Source organism: Motacilla alba, chromosome 2 (genome assembly GCF_015832195.1).
Source record: "Motacilla alba alba isolate MOTALB_02 chromosome 2, Motacilla_alba_V1.0_pri, whole genome shotgun sequence".
NCBI classification, from domain to species: Eukaryota; Metazoa; Chordata; class Aves; order Passeriformes; family Motacillidae; genus Motacilla; species Motacilla alba.
The window spans coordinates 100,171,495-100,184,892 of record NC_052017.1 but is presented as its reverse complement, the minus strand read 5'-3'; the positions used below and the strand labels follow the sequence as shown (position 1 = coordinate 100,184,892).

The following is a 13,398-nucleotide window of genomic DNA, read 5'->3' as shown; positions in this document are numbered from 1 at the left end:
AATTTAGGGAGTTAAATTTTATTTAATGTCAGTCCAATTGTCTGAAAATTCTTTGAGTGTGAACTGGGAAGTCCCTGGGAGAGGGCTGGAAATCTTCCAAACTCATAAGACCTGGAGATCTTAGGGCGCTCTTGCACAAAGTTTTATATTGTGGATTTCTCTGCCAGATCTGCTCTAAAACAGACTACAGATCCTTGTGATGAAAGCTGAAGAAGGCTGAATGCTAAAGAAAATATAACAGCTGCTGGAATGTGCAAATGTGCAGTCAAAGCAGTACATGACAATGGAGAGAGATCCAAAATACAGAAGTTCATGGGCTAAAACTCACTGAAATATCAATTACCAGACTGTTCAGCGCAGCTTCTTCAGAGGTGCTTGTGTTTTCAACTACCTGAAAGAAGGTTGTGGTGAGGTGTGGGTCAGTCTCTTCTCCCAGGTAACAAGTGACAGGACAAGAGAGAACAGTCACAAGTTGTGCCAGGGGAAGCTTAGATTGAATATTAGGAAAAATTGGGGTTGTCAGGCATTGCAATAGGATGTCCAAGGAAGTGGCGGAGTCATCATCCCTGAAAGTGTTCAAAACAATGTGTAGTATGGCCCTTTAGTGGTGGATTTGGCAGTTCTGGGTTAATGTTTGGACTTGATGACAGTAAAGGTCTTTCCCAAACTAACTGGTTTTATGATTCTATGACAGGACTTAAGAAACGAAATCTCTTTAAAACCTTCTCAAATCTGATTTCATTTTTTGCCTTTCAAAAGTACTGGTTTGTGCCATTGCCCTCTGATCTTAGCTGATTCCATTCCCCCACCCTTTCTTTGTCTTTCCTTCTGTTGTGCATGTGCTGTGCTCCTATTGATTGGTGTGTTTTATAGGAAGGTCTGGCTGGTGCTTAGATCACTTTCCCTGTTTTCCCTACAAGACGATGCCGATTGCTTGATGCAGGCATTGAGCTAACCTGTTTAGTTGGCTTTAGCTAGGACCAGCTCTACTATTTCACCTTCACATGAGCCTTTCTGATCTTTTTTTTTTATCTCACTCAGAGCGTGACAGCTGCAAATAAACAATTTGCTAGTAGTGAGCACAGGTACTTGGGTGTACCGACTTGTTGGCTCTGAGAGTAAGACTGAAAGTTAAGTAAGCCAGGAGAATGGGCAACTAACTGCCTCTACTAGCCCTGGAAAAATGCTTATCCAGAAAGGAGATCTGGGCATCTCTTGTCAGTCACAGACTTTTTGTTAAGGTCCTAGAAATCCAGGGAGTGATTTCTAACTCAGCTGGGTGATCTCTGGGATCCACTTGAAAATAAAGAGACACATCATCCAGCAATGTCTACTCTCCCTGTTGATTGCTCATTCTTCTTTTGGGGAGTTGCCTACCTTCAGAATGCTGATGATCTGCTTTTCCCCTAGTTATTGCAATACATAAATAATGCATTTCCCTCTATAAATTACCCTCTAAATTTAATTATTCTGTCAAGGTTATTTCAAGAGCATGCAGCCATTACAGGTAAAATCCACATCAATCTTTCCCTCTGCCTCCCTCTAACATCTCCTACTCATTCAATTAGGAAAGTTGATCTCTGGTTTGGAGAGGCTGTATCTGCCTCCCAGCAAGAGACAGACAGCTTTACCTAGGCAGGGATCTGCTTACCTTCAAATGTTGCCTCTTCATTTCACTTGCAATTCAGCAGTTCAGAGGTAACTTCTGCCTTATGTTACTGGAGTAGCAGAGCAGAAAGGTTATTTTGCATGACTCACAGGTTCCACATTTTCTGTAAACTTTATTTTCTGTGTGGCATTTGCCTGATGCGATGAAATCACTGCTTACCTGATGCATTTTTTTTTTGTCCCAGTGGTGCAAAGCTGTAAAGACAATCTAACCTTCAACAACTGAGGTTCAGACACTGCTGCAGCACATGGTATTTATAATCCTACCACTTGATTAGGTGCTGAATGGTGTCTGGAGAGGCATATGTGCTAATTCAGTTAACTTGAGTGGCTCTGTTTGAAAAAAGGGAAAAAAAAACTAAAAAAGGAGAAATTACATCATAGACCTGCTCCCTAAAATCCATTTCTGTTTAGGGTCTTCCACCTGTGTTAGATGCTTTAAGTAAACAGCCTTCAAGCTTTTAAGCAATATGTTGAGAATCAGTGCCATAACAGCCTGCAAAGAGTTTTTTAGGAGTCTTGATCTTGCTTTTGACAGGCAGTGCCGGCACTGAAGAGGTGAAGAGACAATTCTTGATGTGCTATGCAATCATGTGACCTAGTTAATTATACTTCACCCTCCCCATGTCAATTCTGAGGAGTCTCCTGCGTTTCTTGCAGTGGTGCTGTGTCTAGGTGCTCAGACAAGGGCCATGGCAGGCGCAGGAGTGTCGCAGTTTTGGCTGTGATGGCAGTGCAGAGGAGGGGCGGAGGAGGCTGCTGGCAGACAGCAGGAGGCAGCTCCCCCCTGCCAGCCCCCTCCCCACCGCCCACGCCGGCATGTCTAGACTGCTGCCCTGCACGGGGCAAGGACTCTGAGCTCAGCCCTTTCAAGTCAAGGAAAGCTCCCATGGAGGGAATTTCACCTCAGAGATGAATGTGGGCTTAAGCATCCAGTGGGTTTATAAGCACTTTATATCCTTAGGTTCTCCATGCCTGCCTTTTGCTGGCTCAAGGCCCTGAGCAAGTCAGTGCTTTGGGACATTATTGCTACCGGCTGGCAGCTGGACAGCTTGTGTCTCATGAAGAAATTTCTCTGCCATTTCAGACCTAGTTTTCTTCTGACCCGGGGTGAGACACACAGCTCCGAAGAGTTTTATGGGACAGGCATGCCATAAAAAGTTGTCAGCCAAAAATAACTTTTCCCTGCTCCCTCTTTTCACATCCCACCTTCCAAGCCAACGTTCACGAAGGGCGGGGAAAGGAAGGGAGAGGCATGAGAAGACTCTCAGAAAGAGCAGTGCCTGTAAAACTTTTGGGGTGGGCTGCATTATCTGCTTTGGTTGCTGAGTCCTGAAGCATTTAGTCAGTAATAAAGTTTCACTCCAGCATTGTTTTTGACAGAACTGGAACCCCATTTCAAAACCACCCTTGGACATTTTATCATCTGTAATAAGCTCATGGATGGATTGAAGAAGTGATAGCTACATCCTTAATGCAACCAGTATTCTCCATGGGAATAAAGGCTGAAGAAATAACCTTTCCCCAGGAGATGGTGATCATGTGTATTGCAGACATCTTTAAGAACAGAGTCTGATGTGGTCAAGGAGAGGAAGTAGAAGAGTTTCACAGCAAGGTTCTGGACTTTAATGTCTCTAAGGTCAGAGACCACATAAGTTTCTTTATCCCTTGTAGTTAAAAAAAACATTTCTCATATCTAATGGGAATCTGTGTTGGGACTTGTGAATGCTGCCTCTTGTTCCATCACAGTGCACCTTGGAGAAGAGTCTGGGTCCATCCTCTCTAAAGCTACATATTAGGCAGTTGAAGATGGGAACTCCCTTTAATCACCCCAAGTCTCTCTGCCTATTCTTACTTGTTTCCTAACATTGTTTAATGTTTTATATTGCTTCCAGAGACCAGATCTAGGTTTAGGAAACAGCATTAAGTGTAGGTTTGCCCCACAAGCTCTATTCCACTGAGGAGCCCGGAGAATGCCAGAAGGGGAAGGAGAGCTTGTGGGAGGAAGGGTGTCATAGGGAATGTGTGGTGACTCCTGTTTTAGACCTTTGGGTTGATCAGCATAAACATTTCCTATGGCTTGGAATTGAATGGCACTTAATCTTGATAGTAAAAGTCTGGAAACTTGTGCTAGTGATCACTGCCGGAAGGAGTCAGATTTTATGCTTTATAAAACATTCTTGGTAAATGCAGTACAGTCATGTCTCATAGCCATCCTTTCTGTAGAGAGCATTTTTTTCCCCTGGTGTGGATGTTTTTCAGGAAGTGTGCATGATGGAGGGCCAGCTGTATGATAGTGCCCCAGCAGAAATGGTTTACTCACTGACTACAGTGGCTCAGTGTGGTTTCTGATCCTTTTTTCAACTGCTTCTCTGCAGCTGCAGGAGGTGGTCCTGTGCAGAGGGCATGGGCTTGTACAGCAGATACTGGGAACTTTGCCCCTCTTGTTTGCTGGCTGGTAACTGTTTGTGAGAGAGGGTGAAGATAAAGGCATACTTTCCAGAAGCAGAAGTAATCAGATGCTTGCACTACGATTCAGCGTTCAGTTCCTGTTCCACTGGCTCAAAACTTTTAAAAACAAAGAAGATGAAAACTTGGGTGGTACTGCTCTTGACATCCAAACCAATTCTCTTTGATTTAATATGAAAATGGGATATAAGGTACAATTGCTTCGGGAATCCATACTTTGCACTTTTTTACTTCTGTGAATATAATTTCTCAGTCTAACTATTCCATTATACTTATAAATTGAAAGAGGCTATAAACACCTGCAAGCAAATGTTTTAATTGTTATATCAACAACATAAGCATGTATGGATGACTTTTAAAATGGCATAAAGGACTGAATCTGGTAGTGTCTGCCTTTGTGAAAGTCAGATGCACTTGGACAGAGGTGTGCCTTCCATCAGTCTTGGAGCCTTTGTGGCAGTGATCTGCAGCCACAGCAAAATTATGCACCACCCTTCCATCCCCAGCATGTGTAGGGTTAAAAGGGAACAGGTGCAGAGTAGAGCCCTCGTCAGCTACGTGTAGGTGCAGCTGCATTTGTCGACTCTAATAGTCACCCCTAACTCACCCTCTCTAAAACTCTCCCCCCTCTAATTTCCTCTTTACTTCTGCCTTGTTTTTGTGGGGCTTACGTGGGTTAGGAGTTACACAGGCAAAAAAGGGTGAGTTTCATCTGGAGGTTAAACTCAACCCTGGGAAGCAGGTTTTTCAAAGTCATAAACTAGAGTGTTGGCTCAGGCTGAGTCACAGTGTCTGTATCTTGGTGAAATGCAGCCAAATCGTGCTGTTGATTAGCTACAACAGTCCTTGGTCTATTTTGATCCATCCTGATAGGTTTCATAAGTACAGGCTGGGAAAACTGATGAGGGAAAAAAAAAAGGTTCGGTTCCTAGTCAGCAGCAAGATGCAGTGCACTGAGAGCTGGCTAACCTCTCTGCTTTGTGGACCTTCCAGATGAATTTGTAATAGTGAAAGAGGAATGGTTTTGGAAGTAGGTGTTGCCAGGTAAAACTGAAAACACATTTCTGTAAACACCACTGGTTGCATTTGATTTTATTTCTCAGAGTTAAAACTGGTGGTTTTTCTTTAACAATCCCTCATGTCTGGTCACCCTTGCATCATTTTTCCATATTACCTGTTGCCATAGTATTCCAGAAATTGTGCCAATGTGATTTGAGATGAGTGGAATCACACACTGCTCTGTGTTTACCTTTAAGTTGGACAATGAGAATGTAATGAAAAACTTCACCAGATGTCTAAAACTAGTAGGGCTGAGGACTGTATTTGGGTGAATATATTCACATGCACAGCTTTGGATCTATCCTTTAGCTCTCTTGTTTAATACTTTGACCCCTTGCATGGTCAGTGGAAAGAGATGCCCCAGTTCAGGTATTCATGATCTTCTTCATGCATGTTCTTCTTTGCCCTCAACCATATAGGAAGCATGAAAATAAGTATTAAATCATTCTGGGCTGCTGCCAAATGACTAAAGCTTCTCTTCAACAAGTGACCATCAGAATATATATGTGTATGTGTGTGTTTTTCTTTTATCTTCCAGATATCATGTTGAACTGCAGCTCCAAATGCAAACAGAGTTATTGTCGTCTCTTGCCTGTGTGACCCATATTAATACTGCAAGATGAAGAGTTGTAGTAAAGAAGGCTTACAACTATTTACATGTTGAATAGTTCTGGTGGGAGCCAGTGCATGACTAATAAGGAAAAACTTCAAAATGGGTACATCCTCTACAGATCCCTTTTAGAGAAGTTAATTCCTCTGTCTGTTTCATTGCACTTACTCAGCTCCTGACCTGAAAGGCAGAAAAGCTCTTTTCTGAGTCACTGAGCCCTAGGATAGGTTTGCCCCATTTCAGCTGGTTGTGTAGACAGCATGCTTCCCCAAATCCTTTCATCCTGATTCCTGTAGTTCATATTATTGTAGCTGGAAGTGAAGGAAACCTCAGTGAGCTGTGCTGGGCTGCAGGGAAATGCTCCAATGTATCCCTCAGAGGCTGCTGGCTGGGAAAATGCCCTTTTCACTGCTCTGCATGCCCTGCTCTTTACTTGATATCAAGGATCTTGAGCTCAGTGCATGGGTACCAACAAATCTGGCCACAGGAAAAAGGGACTCTACTTTAGACTAAAGGCTTCCCCAGGCTGCAGCCAGAACATTTGGTTCAGAGGTGTTCCCTACAGAGTTCAGTGGAAGGTGGCACTCTCTGTTTGGGGCTGGCCACATTGGTTGGTGACTCCAGCCTCTGCCAGGAGACATGCAGCATAGGGAGCACCTCCCTGGATGTATTTGAAGGAGATCTGGGGCTATCCAAATCTCTGCTTGGTCAGCTAAAAAGGAAAGGGATGGCTGGAGCAGGGAAAATGAGAAATGCATCCACCTTTTGCTCCAGCACAGCAGACTCAGATTCTGTCAGAAACCCTGGTGAAGACCAGTGCCCTTCCTCTCCTTTGGACCCCAAACAAGACCACAACCAGGTTTTTTTAATTTTTTTTTTTTTTTTAGCTGAAAGCAGTTGAAGTAGCTACATAAATCCCACAGACCTCGTGGAATGGCCGTGGAGTCTTGTCTAAGCAAAACAAGCAGGATAAATATTACTTCATCAACAAAGTACCAAGGATATGTTTTGAATCCATACATCATGAGCTAAATACCAGATGGGCTGGCTGAGTATTGTAAAAAAACCAGCTCAGATAGATAAACATCTGATGGAGAGGGTGATTCAAAAACCCATCTGAAAATGCATTTTGTCTCCTTGCTCACAAATAACCTTCAGTCATTTTGTTTTGCAATGAAGTACTTTCAGCTCTGCTAGATTTCCTTAGTTCTTTTATTGTGGTTTTTTGTTGGGGTGGGAGTACAATTGTACCATTCTAAAGCCCAACCTTTGGTGTTTCCCCATGCCTTGTGCTAGGGCATGAGTGGGAGCTTGCCTGCTTGAGGCTGGACTTGAGCTGGAACCCTGGGGAGGAGGCAGGGTTGGCTGGCATTGGGATTTCTATGTCAGAGCCCTGGCAGCTGTGAACTTGTGCAGATTTTTAGGGGACAGGGAAAGGGATCTGTGATGTGGCACATGTGAGACCTGGTGACAAGGGATGGAACCCAGCAGAAAAAGCCACCTTGGCCTCAGTAGGCATGAGGAAGAGAGCAAACAGTGTCCAACCATGCAAAAAATAATGATTTTTGACCTCTAGGGGCCCTATTGAAGCAATCTGAAATGATTTACTTTGCTTATGTGTCCATTAGAGCAATTGGTAGATAGAAGCATTTCTTGAGTTTTTTTCTCATCTATTTGTTCCTTTATCTGTTTTCTTTTTTTTTCCCCTTTTCCTTTGAATAACAAGACCACAAGCAGCTGCTCATCTCTCAAGCTATCAGCTGTAAGCATCATGGTTATGCTCAGCTGATGGTGAGCTATGGAATAAGAACATAAATAATTGGCAACTTTTGCAGATCCCACTTGCCTTTTTGCAGGCCAGGTAACATGGTGTTGTTTCAAGTTTGGAGTATTTGGAGTTCATCCTTATTTTGTGACCCTTTTTGAGGAAGAATATTTTGAACCTTTAAAAGATAACTTTAGAAGGCTTTCTGTGAAAAGGACAATTTTTGTCCAAAAGTTCCATATGTTTCCTTTTGATATGTGATGAATTTTACAACTCTTTTCTCTTTTCTCTCTGTGATTCACCCCTCTCTCCCTCCCTCCTGTCCCTAGCATTGTTTAAAACAGGAAAATTTTTTATAGCTGGATGAATATCTAGTTAATACACTGCCTTGACCTCCAAAGTTTAGGCCCTACAAGCTATTTGGAGATGTCAGCTGAATAGGTTCATAAATATTTTAACTGCATTACCTCACTCTTGCTGCCATAACATTAAAAATGTGCTTTCCCTGAATGTTTGCTACAGGAGTCTGACGGTCACGTCTGTGTCTGCTGGCAGCTCCCTCTTCTGCCCCAGCACGAGCTGCAGGAGACAACAGCTTGAAATATTAATGAGAGCTAATACAGCAAAATTGTGCTCTTAAAAAGCAGAGAGGGACACACACACATGCACAGATGCACACTGTCCATGCATGTGTGTGTTTGATGTATTTGAACTTGCAAGGCAAGATGCTAAGTTGCAGAGCAGGCATTAGCTGTGTCCAGCGCTGCAGCACACCCAGCACAGCTGGGCTCCCTCAGGCCCTGTGGAGGTGTCAGATTCCTCACACTAAGACCAGATTCCCTCTGAAAAATTATATGACCTCATGAAAGCCTTTGAAGGAGGTTTGGGTTGGAACCACAGCACTGAGAGCTTTATGCTAGGAGGGGATGCTCATAGGTTCATTTGTGGCCCCCCACACCAGGGAAATGATTGTGTGTGATCTTGCTGGTGAGGAGAGGCAGGAAGAGATGGCCACGATACATCTGAGCTCTGTGTGTGATGTGTGTCCCTCTAGATAAGCAATCCTGGTTTGAGCTTACAATCTGGTGAGTCCAGAGCCTGGGACTAATACAGGGTTAGTGTTTTCATTTTGTTAAGCATAGCAATAATTTCTGCACATTGAAGAGGGATAGTTTCCTTCATACATGAATACCCCTCCAGTTACTCTTAAGAAAGTCTGCGGTTTCCCTGGTCATCAGCCAGTGGCCAGCTAGTTTTCTTCATAGCAGAAGATGTTTTTCATTAGATTTCTGTTTTAATAACAGTTCTAAATGGCAGTCAGTGGAACTGGCCTTGGGAAGTGCCTGTCAGGCCAGTAGAAGCAAGAATAGATGTTTGGTCCCTTCCATGGCTTGCTACTTGTGCATCACATTCCTGAGACAAACCTTGAAGCTAAGGCATGCATGATTTCTCATACCATGAACTTTATCAACTTGAAACACAGGATTGAAGGACGAGTCATTCTCACGGAATGATTCTGAATACTTATTTCTTCTCCAGCTCTTTTTCTACTGTCTTAAGTGTCCACCTTAACTCTTAACATAACCTAAAAACACCTGTAGCCCTTCAGTACAGTGGGTCAGGGTTGTACTGCCCTTGTAGGTCCTGCTCCCTTGGCTACTGAACAGGAATTTACCTTTCCTATTGCATGCTCACAGGTTGCTTTTCTCTTGTTTTCCCCAAGCTTTTAATAAAGCATTGGATTTCCTCTGGTTTCCTTCCTCAAGAAAGAAGCAACAAAGCCTGATCTAAAATAACCCACATGCACCCAGAGCAGAAACCCTGTTTAAATATCACACAGTGCCAGGCAGAGCAGCTGCAGTTTTATTTATATATATATTTATTTATCTATTTGTATTAACTAGCTAGGGTTTAACCAGTTTACCAAATCAGGGAAAACTGTGAAAGCTTTAATTACACAAACAGTGCAAGCTGAACCTTTTGCCTTGTCACACAGACATGTGAGAGTTCTGGGATGCCTGGTGGTGCAGCTGGGTGTGTTGTCAAAGCACTTGTCCTTGCTCTGACTTACAAACTCACACCACTGCCTGAGTAAGCCCTTGCAGGTTTCTAAATAGAGCCAAGGAAAACCAAAACAAACTGCAGCTGAAATCTGCTTCTCCTCCTGCTTTTAGGAGTTATGCCTGGACTATTGATGGGCAGAACAAGAGAGCTAATGCATCCATAGACTGGGAAACAACACCAGCAGGTTACTTTGCATCTCTGACAGGATCTTTAAGTCGTGACATAATTCAGATTGCAAGGGACATTAGGAGGTTTCAGATCAAATCTATAATCCAAAGCACGGCCACTTACAATAGGATGCTCAGGGCTTCACCAGCCATGTTTTGGAAACCCCCAAGGCTGAGGCTCTCACAGCTTCTCTGGGCACTTGCTCCCATGTTTGATTGCCTTCATGGTAAAACATAATTTTCCTTTTATTTAATCAGATCTGTCATGCAGTTCTGCAGAGATTGGCATTTCTGTATCTCACCATCAGGCAGCTGTAGGCACCAGTAAGCTTTTCCATGGGACTTCTCTGTTGTAAGGCTGAACAAGCCCAGCTCCTGCTGCCTCTCCTCGCATGTTGTGCTCTCAGCTGCCTGCTCAGTCCCATATCTTTCTTGCACTGGAGCCCCCAAAGCTCCATGCTGTTCTCCAGATGTGGTCTCACAAGTGCTGAATAGAGGGGACTAATGAACTTCCTCGACTTTCAGCTGTGATGCTGTAAGTAAAGCTCAGTATGCTGGTTTCCTTTGCCTTAAGGGCACACTGCAATTCTCACCCCTAGTCTTGTCCCTTTTTATATTAAAGCTATTCCCAACCCATCCACCTAGTCTGAATTGCTGTAAGGGTTAGTCTGCCTCAGAGGCAGGACTTTGCTGCATTTGTCCGAGCTCATGAAGTAACTGGCAGATAATTTCTCCAGCATCCTGAGATTTGCCTTTCCAGGAAGTCCTGCCCCCGCTGTTGCAGCTGCCCAGCCCATGCCCCAGGAGAGCAGCTGACACGCTCGAGTTATCGCAAACCTCCCCAGAGCCAGGCTCAGTGAAGCCCACACGCTGCTGAAAGGGCACTCTGATGTGTCCTCCAGGATGTTAATAAAGATGTTAGATGGTACTGGTCCCAGTACTGACCACCTAGAATGCCCCTGGAAATTGGCTGCCAGTTCAACTTTATCTGGACAGGTGGGCTCAAAGGATGGTCTGGTACACTCCTCACCCATTTCAGGTGGCTACCCAGTCCAAATCAGTGATTTGACTATAACCTGTTTTAAAAATAAATAAATAAAATAATAAAAAAAAACAACAGAAGAATCCTTTTATTTTCAAAGTTTGATCAATCCATTAAAGAAAGAGCAGCACATTTTTTGCAAAGCCCAAATAACTGTACAGCTCGTTCTGAAGACAGATTTTTCCCAACAAAAAGGAAGTGCCTGTTGAAGAGAAGGAACCAGGAAGGGAGCTGGGACCAGCTGTGGCCAGCTTGGTTCTGCTGGCTGGTACCTTTAGGAACACACTGCATCCTTCACACTTCTCCTTCCAGTGTTCATCTCCTTAAAATCACTGAACACCCAGGTGAGGATCCATCTAACTATAAAAGACATTTTAGCATCCCTGAGTGCTATGTCAGGGCTGCCCTGTATATTTCAATTTTCATTCACAGGACCTATGGAAGAAATGGAGCAAAACTTTCCAGGGGGGAATGCTGCCTGGGTGTATGAGCAGCCACCTTTTCACTTCAGAGGAAATCAGGTTGTCTTCCAGTGAGTTCCAGTCATCAAATTATTTTATTGTTACAATGTCATGAAGCAATTTTTATTTTGTGCACGTCAAGGTGCTCAAAGTGTTAGTTTTCACAGTATAGAATGGATGTGACAGCATTTGTCATGGAAGCACTCAGCAGAGTATGTTTCAACTTCATTTAGTTGTGCTGTTTTATGAAGTTCTGCAGTAAAATGTGCCAGCAAATTATGTTAGTTTCTTTCTGGTGATTAACTAATCATTCATATAATAAATAGCAGCTAACTACAAGAAAGAGATTTATTTGTCACAGATTAAGAAGAATGTCAAACTTTTCCCATTTCATGTAAAAAGGCAGAGGAAAAAATACTTCTAAAATGACTTTGCAACATGTGCTTTATTTTAAGTCATTACTGAATCAAAACTACAAGTATATCCTTTTAACATACCCTACCCACTCAATTTTTTTTCTCTTTTTTTTTTAACATGGAAAGAAACCTACATCACAATTGTAAATTTTCATGCTGCAATGAGCCATTTGTTTCACTAATAATAGCAATTTAAAAAAAAAAGGGCATTTCTCAAGCTCTTATGTATGTCTATATTTGGGAACTTAAAAAAAAACCCATCTCAGATGTAAAAATGTGACTTGGAATATGTAAACATTTTTGTATACCTGAAACACTGGAAGAAGAGTATCAGCTAACAGCAAAACAAGAGTTGCCTTAAATCATCGAAATGGGAAAAAGCATGTCATGGGCAGCAGAGAGAAGCACACACTACTCAGAGTCTTTAAAGGGTTATAAGAAATGAAGTAGCACATTAGGTCATGGATTTCACTTTCTTTTCTCATCCAATGGAAAGCAGTAATGCTGAAGAGAATGGCCCAGCAGAACACCCCATAATTCACCATAATTATTCTAGCCATTAGTTAATCTTGACGAAGTGTCAAGTTTCAGTTGCTTTTTCTTTTTCCTGAGAAAAGTCATTGATGTTTGGTGGAAATATCTCCTGTGACTGTACAAATAAAATAAGGCATTTCAAGAGATTGTTTTCTTTTTGCTGACAGAGGCTTGTCCACAGTGTCCTTTGTACATCAAAACCTCTGCTTTTCTACAAATGGGTATGGCTAGAATGTCTTCAGTTCCCAGTGTGGCCCTGGGTGCTGGGTGTTCTGAAGGCTCGTCAGTGTCCCATTACTGTAGCTTGAAAGTCAGTGATGTACAACAGCATATTGCACAATCCAAATTGTGTGGCTCCAGAAAGGATTAAGAAGGTACACTGGAGTCATCTGTGGGTTCATTCCTTCCGTTTCTCTCTAAGTTGTAATGGCTGTCTGGAAAATTAAATTAGCCAGACAAAGATGCAAACTTTTTGCTGATTAAATTACAAAGCAGTCCTCAGATTGTAGAGGAGTGGCACATTAAAACCAACAAATCATTCAACCTTCTTCACTGTTGATCCTTAATTTGAAAGGCAGCATGGATTCCTAAGGCCGTAGCTTCCAGGACTCCTTCAGTGAAAAATCATTGCTACCCAACTATAAAAGGCTTAGCTCTTAAGAGAATATTGTGCTTTTTTTTTTTTCTTTTTCCTTTAAAATTCAGATTTAACCAACTTGATTTGCAGTGTGATGCCAAAGAGATCAATTAGTTTTTTCTCTAGTCCACTTGATCATAGTCTCTGGTGAGCGATACAGGAATATTAGCTTGGCGTACAGGTCTTCCTCTAGTTCCAGTTCTCCAGTCTCTCGCACTAGGAAAATGTCAGTACACAGCTTCAGGATTCGGTCTACATTGGGTAGCTCCTCAAACATGATGGAGTGAGAGATCCCACTGAAAAATTCACGGACAAACTTCCCTATCACCAGAACAACTGAGGCATATAGTCCCATAATGCTGAAAAGAAAGAAAGGAAGAGTTCAAATTGTGCTTTGTAAAAGGGCAGCCAAGTGTGAGGAGGCTCATCTACAAGGCTAACTGTCTGTCAGTGGGCTGAACATCAATTTCTAATTAGGGTCATGTTTCTGCTGTGTCACAGGATAA

At 42.8% G+C, this 13,398-nt stretch overlaps 1 protein-coding gene across 3 annotated transcripts in view; it reads right to left on the bottom strand.

The window, feature by feature from the left end:
• Positions 1 to 10,914: 10,914 nt before the first annotated feature.
• The window catches only part of PIEZO2 (piezo type mechanosensitive ion channel component 2), a 289,028-nt gene continuing 286,544 nt past the window's right edge, over positions 10,915 to 13,398 (bottom strand). For 2 of the 3 annotated variants that reach the window (XM_038127333.1, XM_038127335.1), the window contains one exon: positions 12,999 to 13,251. In XM_038127333.1, coding sequence (XP_037983261.1) covers positions 12,999 to 13,251 — 253 coding nt within the window. Of the gene's footprint in view, positions 13,252 to 13,398 lie in introns of all 3 variants that reach the window. The other variant, XM_038127336.1, reaches the window with a different exon arrangement.